Source organism: Somniosus microcephalus, chromosome 5 (assembly GCF_052327205.1).
Source record: "Somniosus microcephalus isolate GS21.2 chromosome 5, FLI_Smic_1.0, whole genome shotgun sequence".
NCBI classification, from domain to species: domain Eukaryota; kingdom Metazoa; phylum Chordata; class Chondrichthyes; order Squaliformes; family Somniosidae; genus Somniosus; species Somniosus microcephalus.
Window position 1 is genome coordinate 204085289 of NC_140991.1, and position 22875 is coordinate 204108163.

At 49.5% G+C, this 22875-nt stretch overlaps 1 protein-coding gene across 10 annotated transcripts in view; it reads left to right on the forward strand.

Moving 5' to 3' along the window:
- Nucleotides 1–22875, forward strand: part of LOC147117523 (RNA-binding motif, single-stranded-interacting protein 3) — a 2125417-nt gene that overhangs the window by 1609117 nt on the left and 493425 nt on the right. For all 10 annotated transcript variants that reach the window (XR_015078466.1, XM_085988580.1, XM_085988577.1 and 7 more), the window contains one exon: nucleotides 11415–11506. Coding sequence is in view for 9 of the 10 variants with exons in the window: in XM_085988580.1 (XP_085844706.1) it covers nucleotides 11415–11506 (92 nt within the window). In the remaining variant the exon portion in view is untranslated. The remainder of the gene's footprint in view (nucleotides 1–11414; nucleotides 11507–22875) is intronic.

Sequence of the window (22875 nt, forward strand, 5' to 3'; positions counted from 1 at the left end):
AAATGCTCACGCTCTTAGCTGCCGAACCGGAATGCTTCCTTTTCCGGGAGCTATTCCTCTGCCAACTGCCGGAGCAGGTGCAGGCTGCCCTAGCCAGGTCCGAGGTCACAGACTGCGCCGAGCTTGCTGCCGAAGCAGATAAGATTTTCACAGTAACCCAGCAGTGCTGCGCTGCCACGAGGCGCCCATCCCCCACAGACGCGGCTCCAGCTCCTCTTGCAGCGGGCTGGAGCTCCTACCACGCCCGTTTTGGTGCGAAAGCACGATGCTGCCGCTCTCCCTGCAGCTTTTCGCCGAAAAAAAAAACAAAGCTCCTGCAGCGTTCCTGGCAAAGGAGGACCGGGTCTAACGGGCGCTCCGCGGCTGCGATGGCCATCGGATCTTCGGGGAAACTTCTTTACATCACCGATTCCCTATCGGGTCGACGTTTCCTTTGTGACACCGGGGCGCAGTGTAGCATCCTACCTGCGTCGAATCTCGATATGCAAGCTGGGGACCACAGCTTTTCCCTCGTGGCAGCTAATGGCGCAGCCATTCAAACTTTCCAAAAGCGGCGGGTCCAAGTGTGTTTCGGCAGTCAGCGCTTCCATTGGGAATTCGTCACAGCCACAGTCTCGCAGGCCATCCTAGGGGCGGATTTTCTGTGTGCCAACGGCCTCCTCGTTGATGTCCGGCATCGCCGGTTGATCAATGCGGCGACCTTCCACTTGATCTCGTGCCACCACGGTACCACCGTGTCGCGCTCTATCGCCTGCGCGTTCCCATCTCCGGATGACTTCACTCGGCTCCTCAGAGAGTTCCCGGAGCTGACCAGGTCCACTTTCTCCTCGGCCACGAAGCATGGTGTTGAACATCATATCACCACTACTGGCTCCCCGGTTTATGCACAGTCTTGAAGACTTGAACCCGGCAAGCTCGTGGCTGCGAAAGCGGAGTTCGACACGATGGAGCGGCTGGGGATTATTCGCCGGTCGAATAGTCCCTGGTCTTCGCCTCTCCACATTGTTCCGAAACCGGGCGGCGGCTGGCGGCCATGCGGTGACTACCGACGCCTGAACGACGCCACTACTCCTGATCGGTACCCAATTCCGCATATTCAGGATTTCTCGGCCCATTTGGTGGGAAATTCTATCTTTTCTAAAGTCGACCTCGTCTGGGGGTATCACCAGGTTCCCGTGCACCCGCAAGACGTCCCGAAAACCGCAGTCATCACCCCTTTCGGCCTTTTTGAGTTCCTGCGGATGCCGTTTGGCTTGAAGAACGCAGCACAGACTTTTCAGCGCTTGATGGACTCCATGCTCCGAGACCTAAACTTCATCTTCGTCTACCTCGACGACATTCTCATCGCCAGCGCTAGCAAGGAAGAGCACATCTGCCATTTGCGTACCCTCTTTACACGCCTCAGTCAGCACGGTTTGATCATCAACCCGGCCAAGTGCCAGTTCGGCCTGCAGCGGATCGATTTCTTGGGACACCACATAACATCAGATGGCGCCGTCCCCTTACTGACGAAGGTGGAAGCTGTTACCTCTTTCCCGCGCCCGCCAACCGTCAAGGCCCTGCAAGAGTTCCTCGGGATGGTCAATTTCTATCACCGATTCGTCCCTAAGGCGGCTCAGCTTATGCAGCCTTTGTACGGGGCCCTCAAGGGCAAGTCCGGTAAGGATCCAATCAGCTGGACGGCCGAGATGGACCAGGCGCTCGTCAACACCAAGAGCACTTTGGCCAATGCAACCATGCTGGCGCACCCACTTCCAGGTGCCACCATCACCCTTACCACAGACGTGTCAGACTACGCCATCGGCGCAGTGCAGGAGCAGTGGGTGAACGGCACGTGGCAACCGCTGGCGTTTTTCAGCCGTCAACTACGGAGAAATGAAAAAAAATACAGCACCTTCGATCGGGAGTTGCTGGCCCTTTTTCTAGCCATTCGCCATTTCCGGTTCTTATTAGAAGGACGTCCCTTCACGGCTTTTGTCGACCACAAGCCTCTAACGTTCGCCATGGCCAAGACCGCCGAACCGTGGTCAGCTCGTCAACAACATCACCTGATGTTTATTTCTGAATTTACCACGGACATTCAACATGTGTCTGGTAAAGACAACCTGGTAGCGGATTGCCCCTCCCGCGCGACGATCCATGCGGTTCACCTTGGGATTGACTACGCCCTCATGGCTGTGGATCAGGCCTCGGACCCAGAGGTCCAATCATACAGAACCATCCCCTCTAGTTTCCAAGCGACCGTCGTCAGTTTCCAGGCCGCAGGCACCACGCTCCTTTGACGTATCCATGGGCGTTCCCCGACCTATCGTCCCAGTCGCATGGCGCCGGATGGTGTTTGACGCCATACACGGGTTGTCGCACCCTGGTATGAAGGCTTCACAACGGTTAATGTTGGCGAAGTTCGTCTGGAAGGGTATGCACCTCGATGTCCGTGACTGGGCCAACACCTGCGTGGTCTGCCAGAAGGCCAAGGTCCAGCGTCATGTTAAAACTCCGGTGGCTACGTTCGCTGTTCCGGAGCGTCGTTTCGATCACATGCATGTGGACCTTGTGGGGCCACTTCCGCCTTCCCATGGTTATACGCATCTCCTCACCATGGTGGACCGCACCACTAGGTGGCCAGAGGCAATTCCTTTGGTTTCCACCACTTCGGCAGACGTCGCTAGAGCTTTCATCTCCTGTTGGGTTGCTCGTTTCGGGGTATCGGTGGACATCTCCTCCGATCGTGGGCCACAATTTTCCTCGGAGCTCTGGAACGCTGTAGCTCAGGGGCTTGGCACCAAACTTCATCGCACCACCGCCTATCATCCACAGGCGAACGGCCTCTGCGAGCGATTCCACAGGTCACTTAAAGCCGCCTTACGGGCCAGTCTTCAAAGTGCGGGATGGGTGGACAGACTCCCATGGGTCCTTTTGGGTCTTCGTACGGCGCCCAAAGAAGACCTGCAATCGTCCTCGGCAGAACTCGTTTATGGCCAGCCGCTCCGAGTACCAGGGGATTTCCTCCCTTCTCCCACAGAGCCATGGTCCGCCTCCCAGCAACTCGTCAGTCACCAGGAAGCGGCCAGATGCTTTGCTCCGGTGCCTACATCAAATCACGGCCTACAGAGCTCTCGCGTGCCAGCGGAGCTGAAGAATGCCGAGTACGTATTTATCCGCTACGACGCTCACCGGGATCCGCTCAAGCCCCCTTACACTGGTCCTTTCCGCGTCATCGAATCAGGAGACAAATCCTTTTCGGTCGACATCGGAGGAAAGCCGGATCACATTTCGGTGGACTGGTTGAAGCCGGCTCACTTGGACCTGGACCGCCCAGTCATCATCGCTCAACCGCCGAAACGTGGCCGACCGCCCGCAGCCGCCGTGCCAGATCAACCACAGCCGCCCGCCAGCTTGACCACACTTGCCGTGCCAGCTCAACCACAACCGCCCGCCAGCTCGACCACCGCCCATCGGCTTCCTCTGCAGGGTTACCGAAGTCGCTCGGACAGACTTGTCAGGCCTCCTCGACGCCTCACTTTTGCTGTTAAAGACAATTCTGGGGGGGGCGCATGTGGCGGATCATTTGTATATAATTCCTTTAACAACATGTTAGCTACAGCCTGAGTCTGTATCTTTATTTATGCTGTTTAACTATACAGAGCGTGGTTACTTTAACAGCGCGGCTAAAACGTGATGACGTCACGCCGTTCATCACGTGATTCCCCACTGGCGGGAAAACATGATGACGTCATGACGTCAGCCACGGGACTGCAGGGGCAGTCCTCGTGGAGCCTCCAGAGAGAGCAGACCTACATTCGATGTTATCCTGCAGTTTCTTGTTAAAACCCGTTTGTTTCATTAAAGTTCATTTTGTTTGATCGCCTGAGTAGAACTCAGTCTTTTAGTTAGGAACCCGCGTTCCTACAATAGCATATATTGATAGCAGACTGACATATTGCTAAATTTTCAATTGACATGTCAATAATTTGGTAGTTTGTATATAATAATGATATATTAGATGTTTATATATAATTTTGCTATTTTTATCAGTAGTTTCATCTATATATATAAATCGGTCATTCTGTCATTCTGTCATTCATCGCGTGTGCGTCTGGTGGGCTATGCGCTCGAAAGTTACAGGGCGTACCTACGCGCGCGTTACCTCCAAAGAAAGCTTACGCTTCCGAGACGGTTTTAAGCGTATTTACGTTTCGGCCGGGCTAAAATCGCGCCCGCGGTATCCGAAAAACCTTAACATTCCGCTCATTAGCATCTCATTATCCGCTCATTAGCGACAGAGTGACCTCGAGCTCGACCAATCGTACGCCGGGTTGCTGGCGTGTGCCGCCGGGCCAATCGGTGCGTGTGTGGCCGGGCCTTATCGTTCTGAACCGAGGTGAGTCGCCGCCATCTTGATTCCAAACTTTTCCTTTCTTTTTCCCGCTTTCTGCGTCTTTAAAAAAAACGTTGCTTTTAAAACACATATTGTTTTAAAAAAAAATGATTTAGAAACGAATTAACTTATCTAATCTCATTAATTTTCCTACCTTTCCTGTTTTTCCAGGTAGGCCTCGAAGCCTCGGCTTCTCCTCCGCACCCACGCCCGAGCTAGGCACCTCCTGGCCCCACTCGAAGGCTGCAGGGGCGGGCCTCAGCCCAGCGCCGCTACCTTACTAAAGGGTGCACGCGCAGCAGGAGCTGAGACGCGGCGTCTCTCTCTGGCTCGGCCGGGGGGCGGGGCTTGCTGAGCGTCAACGGTTACCCTGGCAACCAGGCCCGCCGGCCGTCTCGCACAGCCGCAATCGTCGGTCTTCACCTCGGGGGGGGGGCGCGACCCTCGGGGGGGTGGCCGCGACCCTCGGGGGGAGCCGCGACCCTCGGGGGGGGGCCGCGACCCTCGGGGGGGGCCGCGACCCTCGGGGGGGCTGCGACCCTCGGGGGGGGGCCGCGACCCTCGGGGGGGGCTCCCTCCCCTCCCTCCCCCCCCCACCCTCCCTCCCCTCCCTCCCCCCCGCACTCCCTCCCCCCCTTTTCCCCCCCTTTCCCCCCCTTCCTTCCCCCCGCCCTCCCTTCCCCCCCTTCTCCCCCCCTCCCCCCCCGCCCTCCCTCCCCCCCCGCCCGCCCTCCCTCTCCCCCCCGCCCGCCCTCCCTCCCCCCCCCCAGTCGCTCTCTCTCTCTCTCTCTCTCTTCCAACAACAACATGCCCTCGAAAAAGCCTCGGCACCGCCGGGCACTTCAGCTAATCTATATATATAAATCGGTCGATCTGTCATTCTGTCATTCTGTCTGTCATCGCGTGTGCGTCTGGCGGGCTATGCGCTCGAAAGTTACAGGGCGTACCTACGCGCGCGTTACCTCCAAAGAAAGCTTACGCTTCCGAGACGGTTTTAAGCGTATTTACGTTTCGGCCGGGCTAAAATCGCGCCCGCGGTATCCAAAAAACCTTAACATTCCGCTCATTAGCATCTCATTATCCGCTCATTAGCGACAGAGTGACCTCGAGGTCGACCAATCGTACGGCGGCTTGCTGCCGCGTGCGGCCGGGCCCTCCTACGGTCGAGTGACGGGACGATTGACCAATCCTACGCTTTGGTGACCTGACGGTCGACCAATCGGTCGTGTGTGGCCGGGCCTTATCGTTCTGAACCGAGGTGAGTCACCGCCATCTTGATTCCAAACTTTTCCTTTTTCCCGCTTTCTGCGTCTTTAAAAAAAACGTTGCTTTAATCTCATTAATTTTCCTACCTTTCCCCGTTTTTCCAGGTAGGCCTCGAAGCCTTGGCTTCTCCTCCGCACCCACGCCCGAGCTAGGCACCTCCCGGCCCCACTCGAAGGCTGGAGGGGCGGGACTCAGCCCAGCGCCGCTACCTTACTAAAGGATGCGCGCGCAGCAGGAGCTGAGACGCGGCGTCTCTCTCTGGCTCGGCCGGGGGGCGGGGCTTGCTGAGCGTCAAGGGTTACCCTGGCAACCGGGCCCGCCGGCCGTCTCGCACAGCCGCAATCGGCGGTCTTCACCTCGGGGGTGGGGGGGGCGCGACCCTCGGGGGGGGCGCGACCCTCTGCGGGGGGCGCGACCCTCGGGGGGGCCGCGACCCTCGGGGGGGGCGCGACTCGGGGGGGGGCGCGACCCTCGGGGGGGGGTGCGATCCTCGGGGGGGGCCGCGACCCTTGGGGGGCCCCCCGCCCCCCCTCCCCTCCCTCCCACCCCCCCCTCCCCCCGCCCTCCCTTCCCCCCCCGCCCTCCCTTCACCCCCCCGCCCTCCCTTCCCCCCTCCCCCCCTCTCCCACCCCCTTCCACCCGCCCTCCCTTCCCCCCCGCACTCCCTTCCCCTCCCTTTCCCCCCCTCCCTTCCCCCCGCCCCCCCTCCCCCCCGCCCTCCCTTCCCCCCCCGCCCTCCCTTCCCCCCCTGCCCTCCCTTCCCCCCCCGCCCTCCCTTCCCTCCCCGCCCTCCCTTCCCCCCCCCGCCCTCCCCCCCCCCCCGTCACTCTCTCTCTCTCTCTTCCAACAACAACATGCCCTCGAAAAAGCCTCGGCACCGCCGGGCACTTCAGCTAGTCTCGATATATATATATAAAAGGATACTTCTGTCTGTCATTCCGTCTGTCTGTCTGTCTGTCTTGAATTAATTCAAAAGTTATAGAGCGTACCTACACGTGCGTTACATCGCAAGAAAGCTGACGATTCCAGAACCGTCCTAAGCGTATTTACGTTTCGGCCGGACAAAAATTGTTCGCAGCGTTATGCAAAAAACCTTCAAAATTAAACTCATTATCTGCTAAGTAGCATTGATTGACTGACGTCTAGGTCGACCAATCCTGTGCCGGCACGATTGACCAATCCTACAGTTCAGTCGCCTGATGGTTGGCCAATCGCTGCGTCTGTGGGCGGGACTAATGCTTTTCAACTCGGGCATCGGGCAGCCATTGCTTCACTACTTCCAGCTCAAACTCTGCTAATCCAGCTTCGAAAAAGTTAGTATCTCTTTTAAAAAATTACTTAACATTTACCAAAAACGTTTTATAAGTACTTTCACTTTCATCTTTGAAGCTATTAAAAGGTAGAAATGTTGCCCGGCAGCAGATTCACACAGGGACAGACAGACAGGCCCCAAAGCCTGGGACTCGATTTAAACCGCCCGGCCCAAAACAGCCCTGGTAAAGCCGGGCTCCCCCAGCTAGTATATTATAATGCACTAAATCAGAAGCGGCCAGAGAGTAAAGTTATTGAAAGAGTTTGATGTAATTTGATATCCCTGCAACCTCATTGTGTTACAATCAAGACTCATCTACACTAACTCATTCCATCCTAGGATCTTAAAACTGAGGAACCCCTTACCTCCTTCCCTTCACAATCTGTAAGCATTTTAACACAAGCTTAAGGTAATCTAGCTGAAGCTTTTTCATATATCTCGTCATCTCTCTGACATTTCTCACCCTTGGTGACGTCCTGCTTTACATGCCTTTGCCGTTTTGCCTAGGTTTCTCAATTAAAAATTGAGCCAAAGTGTTGTATTTTGGTGTCAATTCTTGATGTATCAATCACAATTGTTATTTGACATCAACTCTTGTCACAGAATCTATTGCATACTGATACACCCTGGTGCTTGAAGTAAAGCGCTGCTGTTAAGGAGTCAGCTGAATGTACCAGATTTGTATTGAAAATTAATTGAGCTACGATTCACAGGGGTCGAATTTCCGTGCAGGTTCTCCCCATCTCCCACTGTAACTTGGGCAGATGATCAGTGAAAACCCCCAGAGAAACGGCATAAATGGCAATTTACAATGTTTCTGTGGGCTTTCCGCCAATCTTCCACTGAAGCTACAGTATGAGGGAATTCTATCCCGTAGCCTTTTATCATTCCTTTAAAGCTAACCAAAAAAACTTGTTTTTTTTAAAAATTGCATTAATCTTAAAAATAAATTAGTTTGGCCTTAAAACATATTGATTTGGTAGATCATGTAGGTTTGTGAACTATGTATTGACGCATGATAGATCTACAGTCCATGTTATCATATATAAACATCTATACCTATTGAAAACCTTGTCTTTCTGTCTGTTAATAAAATTCACTGACAAACATTTTTTAGTTCAAAACACAGCACTATAGCTTTGTGTCTGTTACTGTAACAATTCTTACTTAGTTTTTATAAGTTTTGTAGTGAAATGCCCGTGGGAATAAAAAAAATCTGCAGTGTAAAGCGGGTTCAACTGATCTTCTTAAGGCTACAAAAATACTCATTAAAAGTCATTTCTCCCCCCCAATTCCAAACCTACTGTGTTTTAGATAAGTCTGGGGCAGACAAGTGATATGATACAGATCTTTGTACTGTAGGCTGATCATGATGTAAATTTGTGACTTGTGAGTTATCTGTTGGACCACCTTGGTGTTATCCGCTGGCTGTGAAGTGGCTTCTGTTTCTATGATTTTAACACGTTGCTTCCTGGGACCTTGGACCTGTCTGTAGAAAGCAACAGGCCAGGCTTGAATACTGAGTATAGATAAATATTGTGGAGTTTTGCTTGACTATCTTTAGGAGTCAGGGATAAAATGGTGGAGCAGTTTCCATGATAGGATGGTCTGTGAAGTAATGAATAGCCTTTCTCATGCCATATTTGTTCTTGATTATTTTTTATGTGGGCTGAAAGGAAAAATTTGTAATGTTAGGCTAAGTTGTAAATTTTGAGTTAATTTATGCATATTGGAAATAAAAAGTAATTTATATGGGAAAATACTGCTCTGTTTTATCTGTCTATACCTTTTCATTCTTCTGAATAAACACAAATCACAGCAAATATTGCAAGTTGTCTCCTGTAGGAAGTTTCCTAATAACATTTAGGTGCATGTCTCCTGCCAGTCAACCAAAGAACAGTATGGTGGCATCAGAGGACAGTCCTGTTGTCCTGACTGAGGATCTGTATGTTGGGGAGGGGAAGAGTAGAGGTATTGACTAACCTGAGGGTGAGAATGTGAAGATTTGTGAAAATGTTCTGGCAACATTTTTAAAAATTTGTTCTCGGGATGTGGGGACTGCTGGCAAGGCCGCATTTACTGTTCTTCCCAGTTGCCCTGAGAAGGTGGTGTTGGGCCTTCTCCTTGAACTGCGTCAGTCCTTGTGGTGATGGTGTTACTACAATGGTATTAGGTAGGGAATACCAGGATATTGACCCAGTGACAATGAAGGAACAGTAGTGTATGTTCATTAAGATGGTTTGTAACTTTGAGGGAAACCTGGAGGTGATGCTGTTTCCCTGACATTGTAGCTCCTGTCCCTCTAGTTGGCAGATCAGGCCCTCCATCCCCAAGAACCTACCTTCCTCCGGCCCGGAGCCAGTGGGCTGTCCTGGGTGCTTGGTTTCTGGTCATAGCCGAACGATGCAAATAAGGACCAGTCCTCAAAATGGACTGGGCTTCCCAGCAGGGTTACCAGGCGCAGGCCAATGCTTTCCGCCGGCCAGCCACTCAGATTCTGCTCTGGGGAAAAATCTGTCCCACTGTGTTTCAAAGTTTCCTAGAAACTATTTATTGTCCTGACCAGAATTTTACGCAGAAAATATTAAACTTATTGGCCCAGAATTTGTGGTCAGTGGCAAAGCGAAGGCTTTTGCTGCTGGCCCAGAAGTAGGCATTGCGCAAAGATCTCACGATCTCTGTGTTGAGAAGTTTGGGTTTCCCGATGTTCAATTCAAATCAGCGGAGTATAGTGGGGATCCCCTAGTACGAAGTGCTGCTGTGACATCAACAGGCTGTCTAAACAGCCAATCAAAATGCAGAATTCTCACAGACAGAGAACCAGGAAGTGGGTATGCTCTTAAAATTATAACTTTTTTTAAATGTTAGAGAGAGCAAAACAAAGATTGGGGCTCTCACATGGGGAAAAGGCAAACCTGAAATAAAGATAAACAAACTTAAAAAAAAGTTTCTTAATTTTAATTTTTATTAAAATTAATACATTTCACACTGCACAAAATAAAAATTAGTTTTTCAGCTCATAACCTTTGTTTAGCAGTCAATATGCTGTTAAAACCCCAGTTACACTTAATTCCTTTGGGTCTAACTTTTAGTGGGGAATTTAACAGCGTACGTACTGGGGAAGAACCAAAGTTTTCGTCAGTTTCCCTGATTTGAGTGATTACACTGATTGTCAGCTCTGTGGGGCTGGCACAGTGCAGCCTGTGTCGGAGCAGTGAATGACAAACTGCAACTTCAGGATTTCGGTGCATGCGCCAAATTCTGAAGGTGTGGTCAATTTCAAAGGCAGAATGACGGCGAATGCTGCCAGTTCGCCATCATCCAGACCACAAATTCTGGGCCATTATTCTATCTTGAGAATTTTCCTATGCTGTAATTCAAATGTATTAAAAATCTCATACTTCCTTATTTAATTTATCTTTGTTACAATTTTATTTTTTCATCGGCGCAGATTTAAAATAATTGGTAGAAGGATTAAAGGGGAGTTGAGGCGAAATGTTTTCACCCAGAGGGCGGTGGGAGTCTGGACCGCACTGCAGAAACCCTCAACACATTTAAAAAGCACTTGGATATGCACTTGAAGTGCCGTAACCTACAGGGCTACGGACCAAGAGCTGGAAAGTGGGATTAGGTTGGATCGCTCTTTTTCGACCAGCGCAGACATGATAGGCTGAATGGCCTCCTTCTGTGCCGTAAACTTCTATGATTCTATGATCTGTGTATAGAAATGTCTTGATGGTTCTCATAAATGTGTCTCTTTTGCATCCTGACTACTGTACACTGGATTTACATGCTCATTCAGTCTTCACCCTGGATTGTATATGTGTGAATTTAGCCTAGATCATTTCAGACCCTTCCCTCAGACTTAGACCAATTCAGAGTTGTGGCCACTAAACTCTTGCATACACTTCAGCCCCAAGTATGATAAACCTGAAAAATAATCTGCCACCTGCCCGGCTACTCCTTCCCTCCAGTTCACACCACATGCGGTGATTTTCCCCACTTACTCAGCCTGTGTGCAGCAATTGGTTCAAGAAGTCTAGCATGAAAGGAAAGGTAAAGAAAAATACTGCGCCACTACATGAATGCACAATGAGGGAAAGCATTCTATTAAGACCATTAAGCTAAAGAACGCTGACAGAATAAGGTTACAGCCAAATGTTTATTGTCAATTAATTAAATCAGGGTTTGCAACCAATGCACCATCATCAACGTGTCTCAGTAGCTGTCCAGCAAACAAAGCCTCTTTTGATGAGATTTCACTTTACTCAGCTTCATATACACCTTCAACATAGGCAGCATATAGTTCGAGAAGAATGAGAGCAAAATTTTGGAAAGACTGATGTTCTTTTCATTTTAATCTGATCCTGAGTCGAGCAAGAGGCTTCTTTGTCGCAGTTCACTGCTGTTGGATGCTGTGCACGTACCTGGTGCTGATAATGTAACTGTTTTTCACAGGCTATGGCTTCGTAGACTTTGACAGCCCAGCAGCTGCACAGAAGGCAGTGGCATCTCTCAAAGCCAGTGGAGTACAGGCCCAGATGGCAAAGGTGAGCATTCTTGACAAGGAAGCAATTTTCTCTCTGCATTGCAGTGTTTCTTTACCGGGATTGTAAATTAGGATAATGTCTGTTGGATTAAAGAAGTTACCTGTTACTAACAGTGAACAAAGTGCATTTTGCACTTGTAGAAGTCATCTGCTTAGCTTGTTGGTGAGATACGTACACAAATACATTCTGCCACTTACACAGATACACGGAACTAAACATACTTGCAAGCAATTGGCCAGGTGAAAATTGGCCCAATTTTGTGGTGAATGTATATAAAAAAGAGTTCATTTGAGAAAAAATTCTGTGACAGTTATAAGGTTTTAAAAGGACATTGCTACCTAGTAAAGCTATTAGTAGAGCTTTCTTCCTAATGTTGACCAGCAAGTGAAGCAGTGATACAATTTGTCTCAAGCTGTCATAACTTATGTCGGAAAAGTGTTTTGTATTGCTTGTACATTGTGTGAATCTTTAAGCCAAGTTCTCTCACCAAAATGATGATAATACCCTCCTTAAAGGAGTGGGCTGTGAGCAGGAATGCAGGAACACTCCAGGGGGGAAAAATTGGATCGTGCCCCCTACGCCTGCTTTTACCAGCCGTACGAGTTTCGTGGGCAATTGCTGGGCAGCTGTTGGGCAAATAGCTCAACTCTGCACCAGCGAAAGTGATTTTCTAATCAGTTCAGATGATCTGTCACGGCGAACAAGGACGGATGGGTTGGGGGCGGGTGGGAAGGTAAAGATTTAAAAATTCTTGAACCTGACCCCAGCCTGCCCACTTCCTGTTTTAGCGGAGGTGGGTCGGGTGGAGGTGGGGTGGCGGGTGACCATCTCACTCTCAGGAGGCGAGTTGGCCACTAAAATATTTTAAGGAGGCTGCGTGCCTCCATTTTAACTAAATTATTATTTCTAACACATGGAGGTCAGGATTCCTAGGCCTCGGGAATTCCGGCAGGCAAAAAGAGGTGAGGAGGGCTGGATCCATAAGGTAGAGTGCATTTACAGCACTGCTTTTGGGCCAGGCGGAGCACGAGTGTTTCACCCCCGACCCAACATGCTTACATCCACGCAATTGGACCTCCGCAATCGGCCTCCCCCTAGCCCCCACGCCTCCCCCCCCCCCACCGCGATGTCCGATTCACGCACCCCCCTCGATGTCCGAAACCCCACCCTGCGATATCCAATTCACCCTCCCCCCACGATGTCGGAACCCCCCACCCTGCGAAGTCCAATTCACCCACCCCCCATGATATCTGAACCACCCCACCCTGCAATATCCAATTCACCCTCCCCCCCACGATGTCCGAACCCCCCCACCCTGCAATATCCAATTCACCCTCCCCTCACGATGTCCGAACCCCCCCACCCTGCAATATCCAATTCACCCTCCCCTCACGATGTCGGAACCCCCCACCCTGCAATATCCAATTCACCCTCCCCCCACGATGTCCGAACCCCCCACCCTGCAATATCCAATTCACCCTCCCCCCACGATGTCCGAACCCCCCACCCTGCAATATCCAATACACCCTCCCCCCACGATGTCCGAACCCCCCCACCCTGCAATATCCAATTCACCCTCCCCCCACGATGTCCGAACCCCCCCACCCTGCAATATCCAATTCACCCTCCCCCCCACGATGTCCGAACCCCCCCACCCTGCAATATCCAATTCACCCTCCCCTCACGATATCCGAACCCCCCACCCTGCAATATCCAATTCACCCTCCCCCCCACGATATCCGAACCCCCCACCCTGCAATATCCAATTCACCCTCCCCCCACGATATCCGAACCCCCCCACCCTGCAATATCCAATACACCCTCCCCCCACGATGTCCGAACCCCCCCACCCTGCAATATCCAATTCACCCTCCCCCCACGATGTCCGAACCCCCCACCCTGCAATATCCAATTCACCCTTCCCCCCCACGATGTCCGAACCCCCCCACCCTGCAATATCCAATTCACCCTCCCCCCACGATGTCCGAACCCCCCCACCCTGCAATATCCAATTCACCCTTCCCCCCCCCACGATGTCTGAACCCCCCACCCTGCAATATCCAATTCACCCTCCCCCACGATGTCCGAACCCCCCCACCCTGCAATATCCAATTCACCCACCCCCCACGATGTCCGAACCCCCCCACCCTGCGATATCCAATTCACCCACCCCCCACGATGTCTGAACCCCCCCACCCTGCAATATCCAATTCACCCACCCCCCACGATGTCCGAACCCCCCCACCCTGCGATATCCAATTCACCCTCCCCCCACGATGTCTGAACCCCCCCACCCTGCAATATCCAATTCACCCTTCCCCCCCCCCACGATGTCTGAACCCCCCCACCCTGCAATATCCAATTCACCCTTCCCACCCCCCACGATGTCTGAACCCCCCCACCCGATATCCAATTCACCCACCCCCCACGATGTCTGAACCCCCCCCACCCTGCAATATCCAATTCACCCTCCCCCACGATGTCCGAACCCCCCCACCCTGCGAAGTCCGATTCACCCACATCCCACGATGTCTGAACCCCCCCACCCTGCGAAGTCCGATTCACCCTTCCCCCCCACGATGTCCGATTCACCCACCCCCCACGATGTCCAAACCCCCCCCAGACTTACCTGGCATCCGCTCCCTGGCTGCTTTCCAGCCCGACAGGCAGATAGCCTGTCAATCAGGCTGGCTGTGGGATGGGAAACCTGTTGAAAAAATGTATAAGTTGTCCTGCTGTTAAATTCGCCAAGATGTGCAGGAATCCCATACTTCCGGGTTGCCTGTCTGAAATTCCTCCCCCCCCCCCCCCGCCCCCACTACCCACCTCACTGTCTTCTCGGCTCTGAGTAAATATCGGGGCCTTTGTGCCAGATAGTGGGCTAAATATGGCACAGTGCGTCTTAAATTAGCATCCAGAAAATCTGTCATATTTAAACCTTAAGGTGCGCGCTCTGCCCATGTACCCCTTAAAAGTGCAATCGGGGTCGTAACAGGCCATAATCAAAAGGCCTAATACCTGAGACAGGTGGGCACCCCTCCGCCAAGGAAAGGCCCCTTTCAAAATGATGGGAGTCGGACTGTTGGCATTAACGGGGCGATAAGTCTACCGACCCCATTTTGAGGCTGATACTACCTAGTTTATGCCAATTTTGGCATGTTAAAATAGGCCCGAGTCTCTTTAAACTGGGTGCAGAGGGGGTAGAGTGCTTCTGTAAGCTGGCGTGGGGGTGGAGCGGTTGGATGTGGGAGGATGAATAACTTTTGGAGAAGTGGTGGTCTGGTTGATTTGTTGGAGATCCAAATGTTACCATTTTTCCTTAATTGATAGATTTTAAAAATATATAAAATATCAGAAATCTGGGTGCACATTGCACACAATTTTCCAACCATTATATTAAATGCTTAGAAAATCACACGTAGCATGTGCCCAAATTTCGGATGCGTGCAGCTGGCGGAAGAGCCTCCCCACTGGGAGTGCAAAGTTGCAAAATTACCACGAATAACTCTGTTTTCATTTGTTTGCATCAGCTGAACAAATGACCAAGAATGTTAAGCCACCTACCTTCGGTACAGTCTTATCTACTTTTTTTATTCAACTCCCGCACACAAATCTCCCCACCTTTTTGTATAACCTTTTGTAAACTTGAAGCTTCCTTTTTGTGCGTGTTTAACTCTCTCTTTGTATTATATGCCACCTTCTTTCCAACAAATGGGTATACTTTCAGAATGAGATTGGTAAAGATGGGGGAGGAGTGGGATGAGAGATCACATGACTATTGTAGTACCTCGACAACACCAAGCTTTCAAAGCGACAGTAACTCTATTTTTATTTCTGTTATATTCTGTCACATTCATTTGTATGTGAAGGTTGAATTATAAAAATGGAGGAAGACCTATTTTAGGTAATCTAACAATATATTGGTTGCCATCTGCTGTTAATTATTTACAAACATTCTGAAAACTGCACAACACATTTTGTATGCTATATCTATAGGGGACATAGGATAGGACACATCCTATAACCCCATTTTCCTCTTGAAGAGAAGGGTGGAGTGGTACCATTCATAAATATCTTCCTTTAATCAGACACACATCAGGAGCCTTAAACAACCATAGGCTGGACTTTTTGATGAACACAAGATAAAGTGGTCATATTGACATTTTTTTTTTACCTCTGGCTAATTTTAAATGCCTGTGTAAGACATAGCTGGGCATCATGTTGTGCTACGTGTCTGAGTTGGCTGTTGTTCTTGGCAGAGCATGTCTTCAACTCTGCTTCCCACAGACAGCACAACAGCAACAAAGGGCTGAATTTTGCCTGCGCTCAAAGGGCAGGTTCGGAGGCGGGTCCACTGTCAAAATAGAAAAGATTGACAGTGGGTAGGGAGCCCACTGTCAACCCGCCTCCACGCGAGTCTCCCAGGTGTCGGGTCTGTCAGCGCTGAGCAGACCCGACACCAACGGCGGGGGAGGCAATTTTATGCCTACATTTCAATTTTACGTGCTCCCCACAGGTTACCCGCTGCTCGGGGAACACGTCAGCTCAGCATGTCGTGAGTGGATTCAGCATTGAACTATCTCATGACCTGACAGCTGGCTGCCAAGTTGTATAAAAGATCCCATGTTACAGCTGTTCACTTTCAAGGCTCAGAAACGGTTGATTACTGGATTTGGAAGTCATATTGAGCTTTCTGCAGCTAGCAAGTGTTTGGAGCTAATTGTCTATCCAGTGCCACCTCATTGGAACAACCTCTCTCACCATTGACAGATCTCTTCTGTCATCTCAAGCTCACCTGCCATCTATTCCATCAGCATCATTTCCCATGAAAATATCTCATCTTGGTCCTCAGACTCTCACCAAGATCAGCCCCAACACCAGCAGCAATAACCACACCAAATTTCTCCACAATCACCTGATGCTACACAGGACACAAGGCATCAGCACCTGACCACATTGCTGCCCGGAAGGCTAGGGATAGCCTCAACATGGGCAGATTTACTTCACTTGACGCTGTACACCCTGGATGCCACATGACGCACCAGGTTGGCACCACCCCACACCAACAGCATAAAGCATCCCTACAATGCCCAAGCCATTCTTTTCACACTCGTCATCATTGCAGGGATTGGGGGTGGGGGTTACCCTTACGTCTCACCATTCACTACAACTCACTAAGCCACTTCCAAAGGTGCACAGAAATCTGTCCAAGAATGCAAAGTGCTGAAAATAAAGGTTTCAATGTTTGACAGCACATTACCAGAAACTTTACATGAAACATAGAAACATAGAAGATAGGAGCAGGAGTAGGCCATTCGGCCCCTCGAGCCTGCTCCGCCATTCAATAAGATCATGGCTGGTCATCCAAATTCAGTACCCTGTCCCTGCCTTCTCCCCATATCCCTTGATCCCTTTAGCTTTAAGAAATATATCCAACTCCTTCTTGAATATATTTAATGAATTGGCCTCTACTGCCTTCTTTGGCAGAGAATTCCACAGGTTCACCACTCTCTGGGTGAAGAAATTCCTCCTCATCTCTGTCCTAAATGGCTTACCCCTTATCCTTAGACTGTGACCCCTGGTTCTGGACTCCCCGACCATCGGCAACATCCTTCCAGCATCTAGTCTGTCTAGTCCTGTTAGAATTTTATAAATTTCAATGAGATCCCCTCTCATTCTTCTAAACTCCAGCGAGTACAAGCTCAATCGACCCAATCTCTCCTCATACATCATTCCTGCCATCCCAGGTATCAGCCTGGTGAATCTTCACTGCACTCCTTCCATGGCAAGAACATCCTTCCTCAGATAAGGCGACCAAAACTGCACACAATACTCAAGATGTGGTCTCACCAAGGCCCTGTACAACTGCAGCAAGACATTCTTGTTCCTGTACTCAAACTCTCTCGCTACGAAGGCCAACATACCATTTGCCTTCTTAACCGCCTGCTGCACCTGCATGCTTACTTTCAGCGACTGGTGCACAAGGACACCCAGGTCTCGTTGCACTTCCCCTTCTCCCAATCTATTGCCATTCAGATAATAATCTGCCTTCCTGTTTTTGACACCAAAGTGGATAACCTCGCATTTATCCACGTTATATTGCATCTGCCATGCTTCTGCCCAATCACCCAACCTGTCCAAATCATCCTGGAGTTTCTCGGCACCCTCCTCACAGCACACACGCCCACCCAGCTTTGTGTCATCTGCAAACTTGGAGATATTACATCTAGTTCCCTCGTCTAGATCATTAATATATATTGTGAATAGCTGGGGTCCAAGGACCGATCCCTGCGGTACCCCACTAGTCACTGCCTGCCACTCGGAAAAAGGGCCGTTTATTCCAACTCTTTGCTTTCTGTCTGCCAATCAGTTCTCTATCCAAGTCAATACCTTGCCCCCAATCCCATGTGCCTTAATTTTACACGCTAATCTCTTATGCAGGACCTTATCGAAAGCCTTTTGAAAATCCAAATACACCACATCCACTGGTTCTCCCTTATCTATTTTACCAGTTACATCCTCAAAAAATTCCAGTAGATTAGTCAAGCACGATTTACCTTTTGTAAATCCATGTTGACTTTGTCCGATCCTGTCACTGTTTTCCAAGTGCTCTGCTATTACATCCTTTATAATGGACTCTAGCATTTTCCCCACTATCGATGTCAGGCTTACCAGTCTGTAATTCCCCGTTTTCTCTCTACCACCCTTTTTGAACAGTGGGGTAACATTAGCTACCCTCCAATCCACGGGTACTGTTCCAGAGTCTAACGAATTTTGGAAGAGGACCAGTAATGCATCTACTATTTCTAGGGCCACTTTCTTAATACCCTAGGATGTAGATTATCAGGCCCTGGAGATTTATCGGCCCTCAATCCCATCAATTTCTCTAACACCATTTCCCTACAAATACTGAACATTGGCTAATCCACCCAAGTGCCTAACCTGGTGTGTTGTTAGTTGGTATGATTGCACTAGGATGAGGGTGAGTGTGAGGGATGGCAAGTGAGATGGGGAAGTAATGATGTAGATAGAGAGGGATGGGTGGAGGTGCAAGGTAAGTTGGTGTGAGTAAAAATGTGCAGGAGCAGGGTAGGGAAGGCAGAGTGATGAAGATGTGATGAGTGGCACAGCAGGATGAGTTTGAGTGTGGCTTTGCAGTAACGTTTCGTGATCTACTGAGAACATTGAAAGGTTTGCGCCACTGCACCCAGGTCCTCCTAACGACATCCCTGCTTGTGTCCTCTTGTGCAGTGTGTAACCAGGCTGCGTTGGTCTCTTGCGGGAGGTCTTTTCCGCCCATTGGAAGGGAAGACAACCTACCTGCATGCTGTGACCCCCTCCATAAGCATATGGAGGGAGTCATGGGAGAGCTTGGGTGCAGCCGTGCACCTTTGTGCAGAGCTTGTCAGTGTTTGCAGCACCTCAATGTTGTAGAACACTGACAGCAGAAATGTCAAAATCAATTTGAACATGGCCCCTTTAAGGAAACCAGCTGATGATGCATCATCAACTGACGTCATCAGGCCCGCTTCCTTTTAATTGGCCGGGAGCCTCGCTGGGCGGGCTTAACAAGCCGTATTAACGTAAAATCACTTGGAGAGTGTGGGCTGGGACCGCGACGCCGACCCCGGCCGCCCCGGACCCGCCTCGGTTGGTGAAATTGCGGCCAAATTGTGCACTTTCTGCCTATCCTGAGGTTAATCAATTGCACACACATGACTCTCAGTCCATCTGTCCGTGTTGCAGATGTTTTTCAGAGAATCGCTACATTACATGTATATGCACGGAGTCACTATTTTCATTTTCACATTCTACCAGATGGTATAAGACCGTTAGCATAGTCTGCTGCTCGAGGAAGTGAGATATAATTTGTCCTGTGTGGTGATCTGCCCAGGTGGATCACCTTTTCCTTCATGCCCTGCTTCAAATCATGCTACCTTCGCTTGATGGCTGTGATGGACATTTTTGTTCACATTGACTTATTGCATGTCCCTGGGACAGCTTGAGGTGGGCATTTGTCTGAGTTGTAAGGAGCTCACAGATGAGGACCTTCAAGGGGGTAATTTTAGAAAATTTCACTTCTGGCATGGAGTCTCAGTCACCATAGGGGGAACTTTAACCCCAAAAAAGGGTGTGCTGTGGTTGAGTGGGAGGTTAAAGCGTTAGAAAACTAAATCCCAACCCCGACCCGCCTTCAACCTACCCACTTCAGGTTTTATCAGAGTCGGGACAGGGGACGGGCAGCCAACCTTCTCCCAGGAGGTGGCGCGCCTACTTAAATACTATAATAAGGCTGGCGTGCCTCATGGTGATCCACCATTTCAAATTTAACTGTGTGCGGGCGGGTTTCCCTGGCCTAGGGGAACCTGCCAGCTAAAGGGAGACGAGGACTGTTGGATCCAGGAGGTCAGTGCCTTTCCATTTATCTGCTGGATCCAGTGTCCCTGCCTTACCCATCCTCGTGACCCATCCGATCTCCCTCCGATCCCCCCTCCGACCTCCCACCTCCCTCCCCTCAACCCCCGGCCCCCGATCGCCTTCCCAGCCTTCCGACCTCTACCCTCCGGACCCTGATCGCCATTCCAGCTTTCCCCCCACCCCTCCCCCAGCCCTGATCCTCCTCCGGCCCTGATCCACCTCTGGCCCCGATCCTTCTCCCGCCTCCAACCACCCCCACCAATCCCTTTCTCCCTCCTCTGTGGCCTAGTGCCGCAGGCCTACCCACCAGCCAGCCACTCCATCTGGCTGGCTGCAGGCGGGAAACATAGCTTTGAAATGCTAATCAGGCCCTGCCACTAAATTTGGCAGGGCCTACGGGAAACCCTTTCCCCCGGGTTTCTTGACCGCTTTCAGCTGCCCCCATCCCCCACCTGCCTCCAAATTAAAATTCCAGCTCATGAGTGCATATTGGGAATTTGGGCATGATTTTACATCCATTGATTTTAATGGGATTTTCTAAAATGACCTGCTGGTTCCTTGCTGTAAATGACAAAACTTGCTGGCAACTGTGATAACTGTTTGAAAGCTGCAGAGGCACTTAAACCCTCAACCATGTCACTGAGAGACAAATTCCCTACCACCTCTGCTCCTAAGCTGTCCAAAATATATACATGTTGCCAACAACAGTTCTGGAAATCAATTTAGCTAATTTTTAGAGGAGATATCAATGCTATTGTGGTATTAAAATGTTATGCATTGGATCTTTGCATTAACTCTGCAGCTAACTATGACCAACTGACAATGGAAATGAGAGTTAAATGGTACTCGATCTGTTGCTCATTTTGAAAATTGCCAAAACCGTTTGTAAGACAATAACATAGCATTGAGCAGTATGACTAATATAAGACTGGAGGATGTGGTTGAATCACAATTGTTCCATGTTCTGCAAAATCTGGATGAAGCTGTACATTTCAAATGTGGATAAGCTCTGCGTCATTTGGGAATCATGGCATTTTATCCAAGGTCTGGAGATTTTAGCAATGATAACTGCAGCTGGACTGGTGGAATGAATAACATCCTGTGGTTACTTGATGCTGCACATAATCCCTCAGAGCATTCATTTAGAAATGCAGTTCTCTCCATGCACCTCCTGTTCTTGCTGCTGCTGTAACTAATTGTCCCTTGTAGCTTTGAATCATATTTATTAACCTTTAAAACTGGAGAAGGAAAAATATTAAAAAGAAGCCTATGTTCTGCTGGCAGTAGTGAACCACAGGGCATAAATTTATCAGGGATTTGACTACACCAGTGGTTATTTGGCATTAACTCATGACGTGTCATGGTAAACTACTAATCTATGCATTCTACATCCATCATTATTGCCTAATTTTTGTCCTTTTCCCCTTGACATTTCCTCATGCAAGGAATGCTCCCAGTCAAGTGGAAAGGTTAGGAACCTGGAATCAGGAACCCACCAATGCTGTTCTCTAACTCCATCCCATGGAAGGGTGGTAGAGCTGCCATAGGTGACTGACCCTTTTTCTGCCCTCCCTGCAGGAAGCCACAATCTGGCCCATGCTTATGTCCTACCCATGATGATATGACTGCATTCGGAGGCTCAGTGTGTAAGGAATAATTGGCATGAACCCATTTGCCTCCATTCTGTGGTGCAGTACGTTAAAACTCCAACAAACTGTAATAATGAGCCCATGTTCAGTGCACCCACTTGGTGTTCTCATTCAATTTAATACAAATCTCTATGTTCAGGAGGGAAAGTAATATTCACATTTAATTGCTGCATAATATTTGTTTATATACAAGTCAGATTTTTTCAATTAACTGTAAAATTCCTTAGGTGAAATATATCTTTAAATGCATCTAAACAAATTAGGTTTGCAATCCATATATCAGTGCTGCACTGCTAAAAATAAGCCCATTTTATAAAACATTTATGACTAATGAATAACCATTAATCTCCGAAAGGCAAGATTGGGATATTTAACTTAATGGCTAAGAGCCAGTTTTATTTGTTAGTCCTCCTCCCACTCATTCCCTCCCTCCCCCGAATCATATGAGCATACACTTGAAGGTTCACTAAGGCTCTGATCTCAGCTATATGCACATGGGATGCACCATGTTAAGAGAAATACTATGTTCCCAGTGTGGTAAAAGGTAGCGTTGACCTCAACGCCAATATGTGTCAAAAAAAAAAGTTGACATTTGGGAATGTATCAGACATTCCACCCTCATTAGTGGTAGCCTTTCATACTCAGTAGCAGAATAATTTTAATTAGCTGAGGTTATAATTGGAAGTTAAAACTGGATGGTAAATGATGCATCCAATGCAAAAGCCAGCCATATATTTAGTCTAAAATATGACTTGGCGTTTACATATACATTCTTTGTAGGAGCTGAGTAAGGTAGCCTCATCTGCTTGTGCACAAATTCCAATATACTCGATTTAAAAAGTTCTGGTTGAATATTGGTGTATTTGAACGCAATTAATGCTTCATATGGTGATGATGTTCCTAAAGAATGCGGTGATTGTTTTGACAAGTCTTCATTCTTATTCCGGAGTGGGTCACGTAACCCTTCAGTTTCTGCTCTGTCTGTGTGACTTTGGCATCAAAGTTCCTGGGCATGGGAGGGCGGCACTGTGGAGTGCACCGGGAATGGGACAGGAATTTGGGGCAGTACCCAGTTCTGCTTGTTTCTCCCTGGTGAAAAAGTTCCAATGGGATGGAAGAGAGGGGTAGGCACTTTTTGCCATTAGAAAAGCAACAAAAGTACGTGTAGGTGTTTTTTCAAAAAGATTTAAATTCTTTTGCCACAATTGCCTGCCCCTTCCCCCTCACTGGGTGGCAAAGTGCCACTCCGATATTCCTTGTCTTCAACGGGGCCAATGCCCAGGAAGCACTGTAAATGTTGCA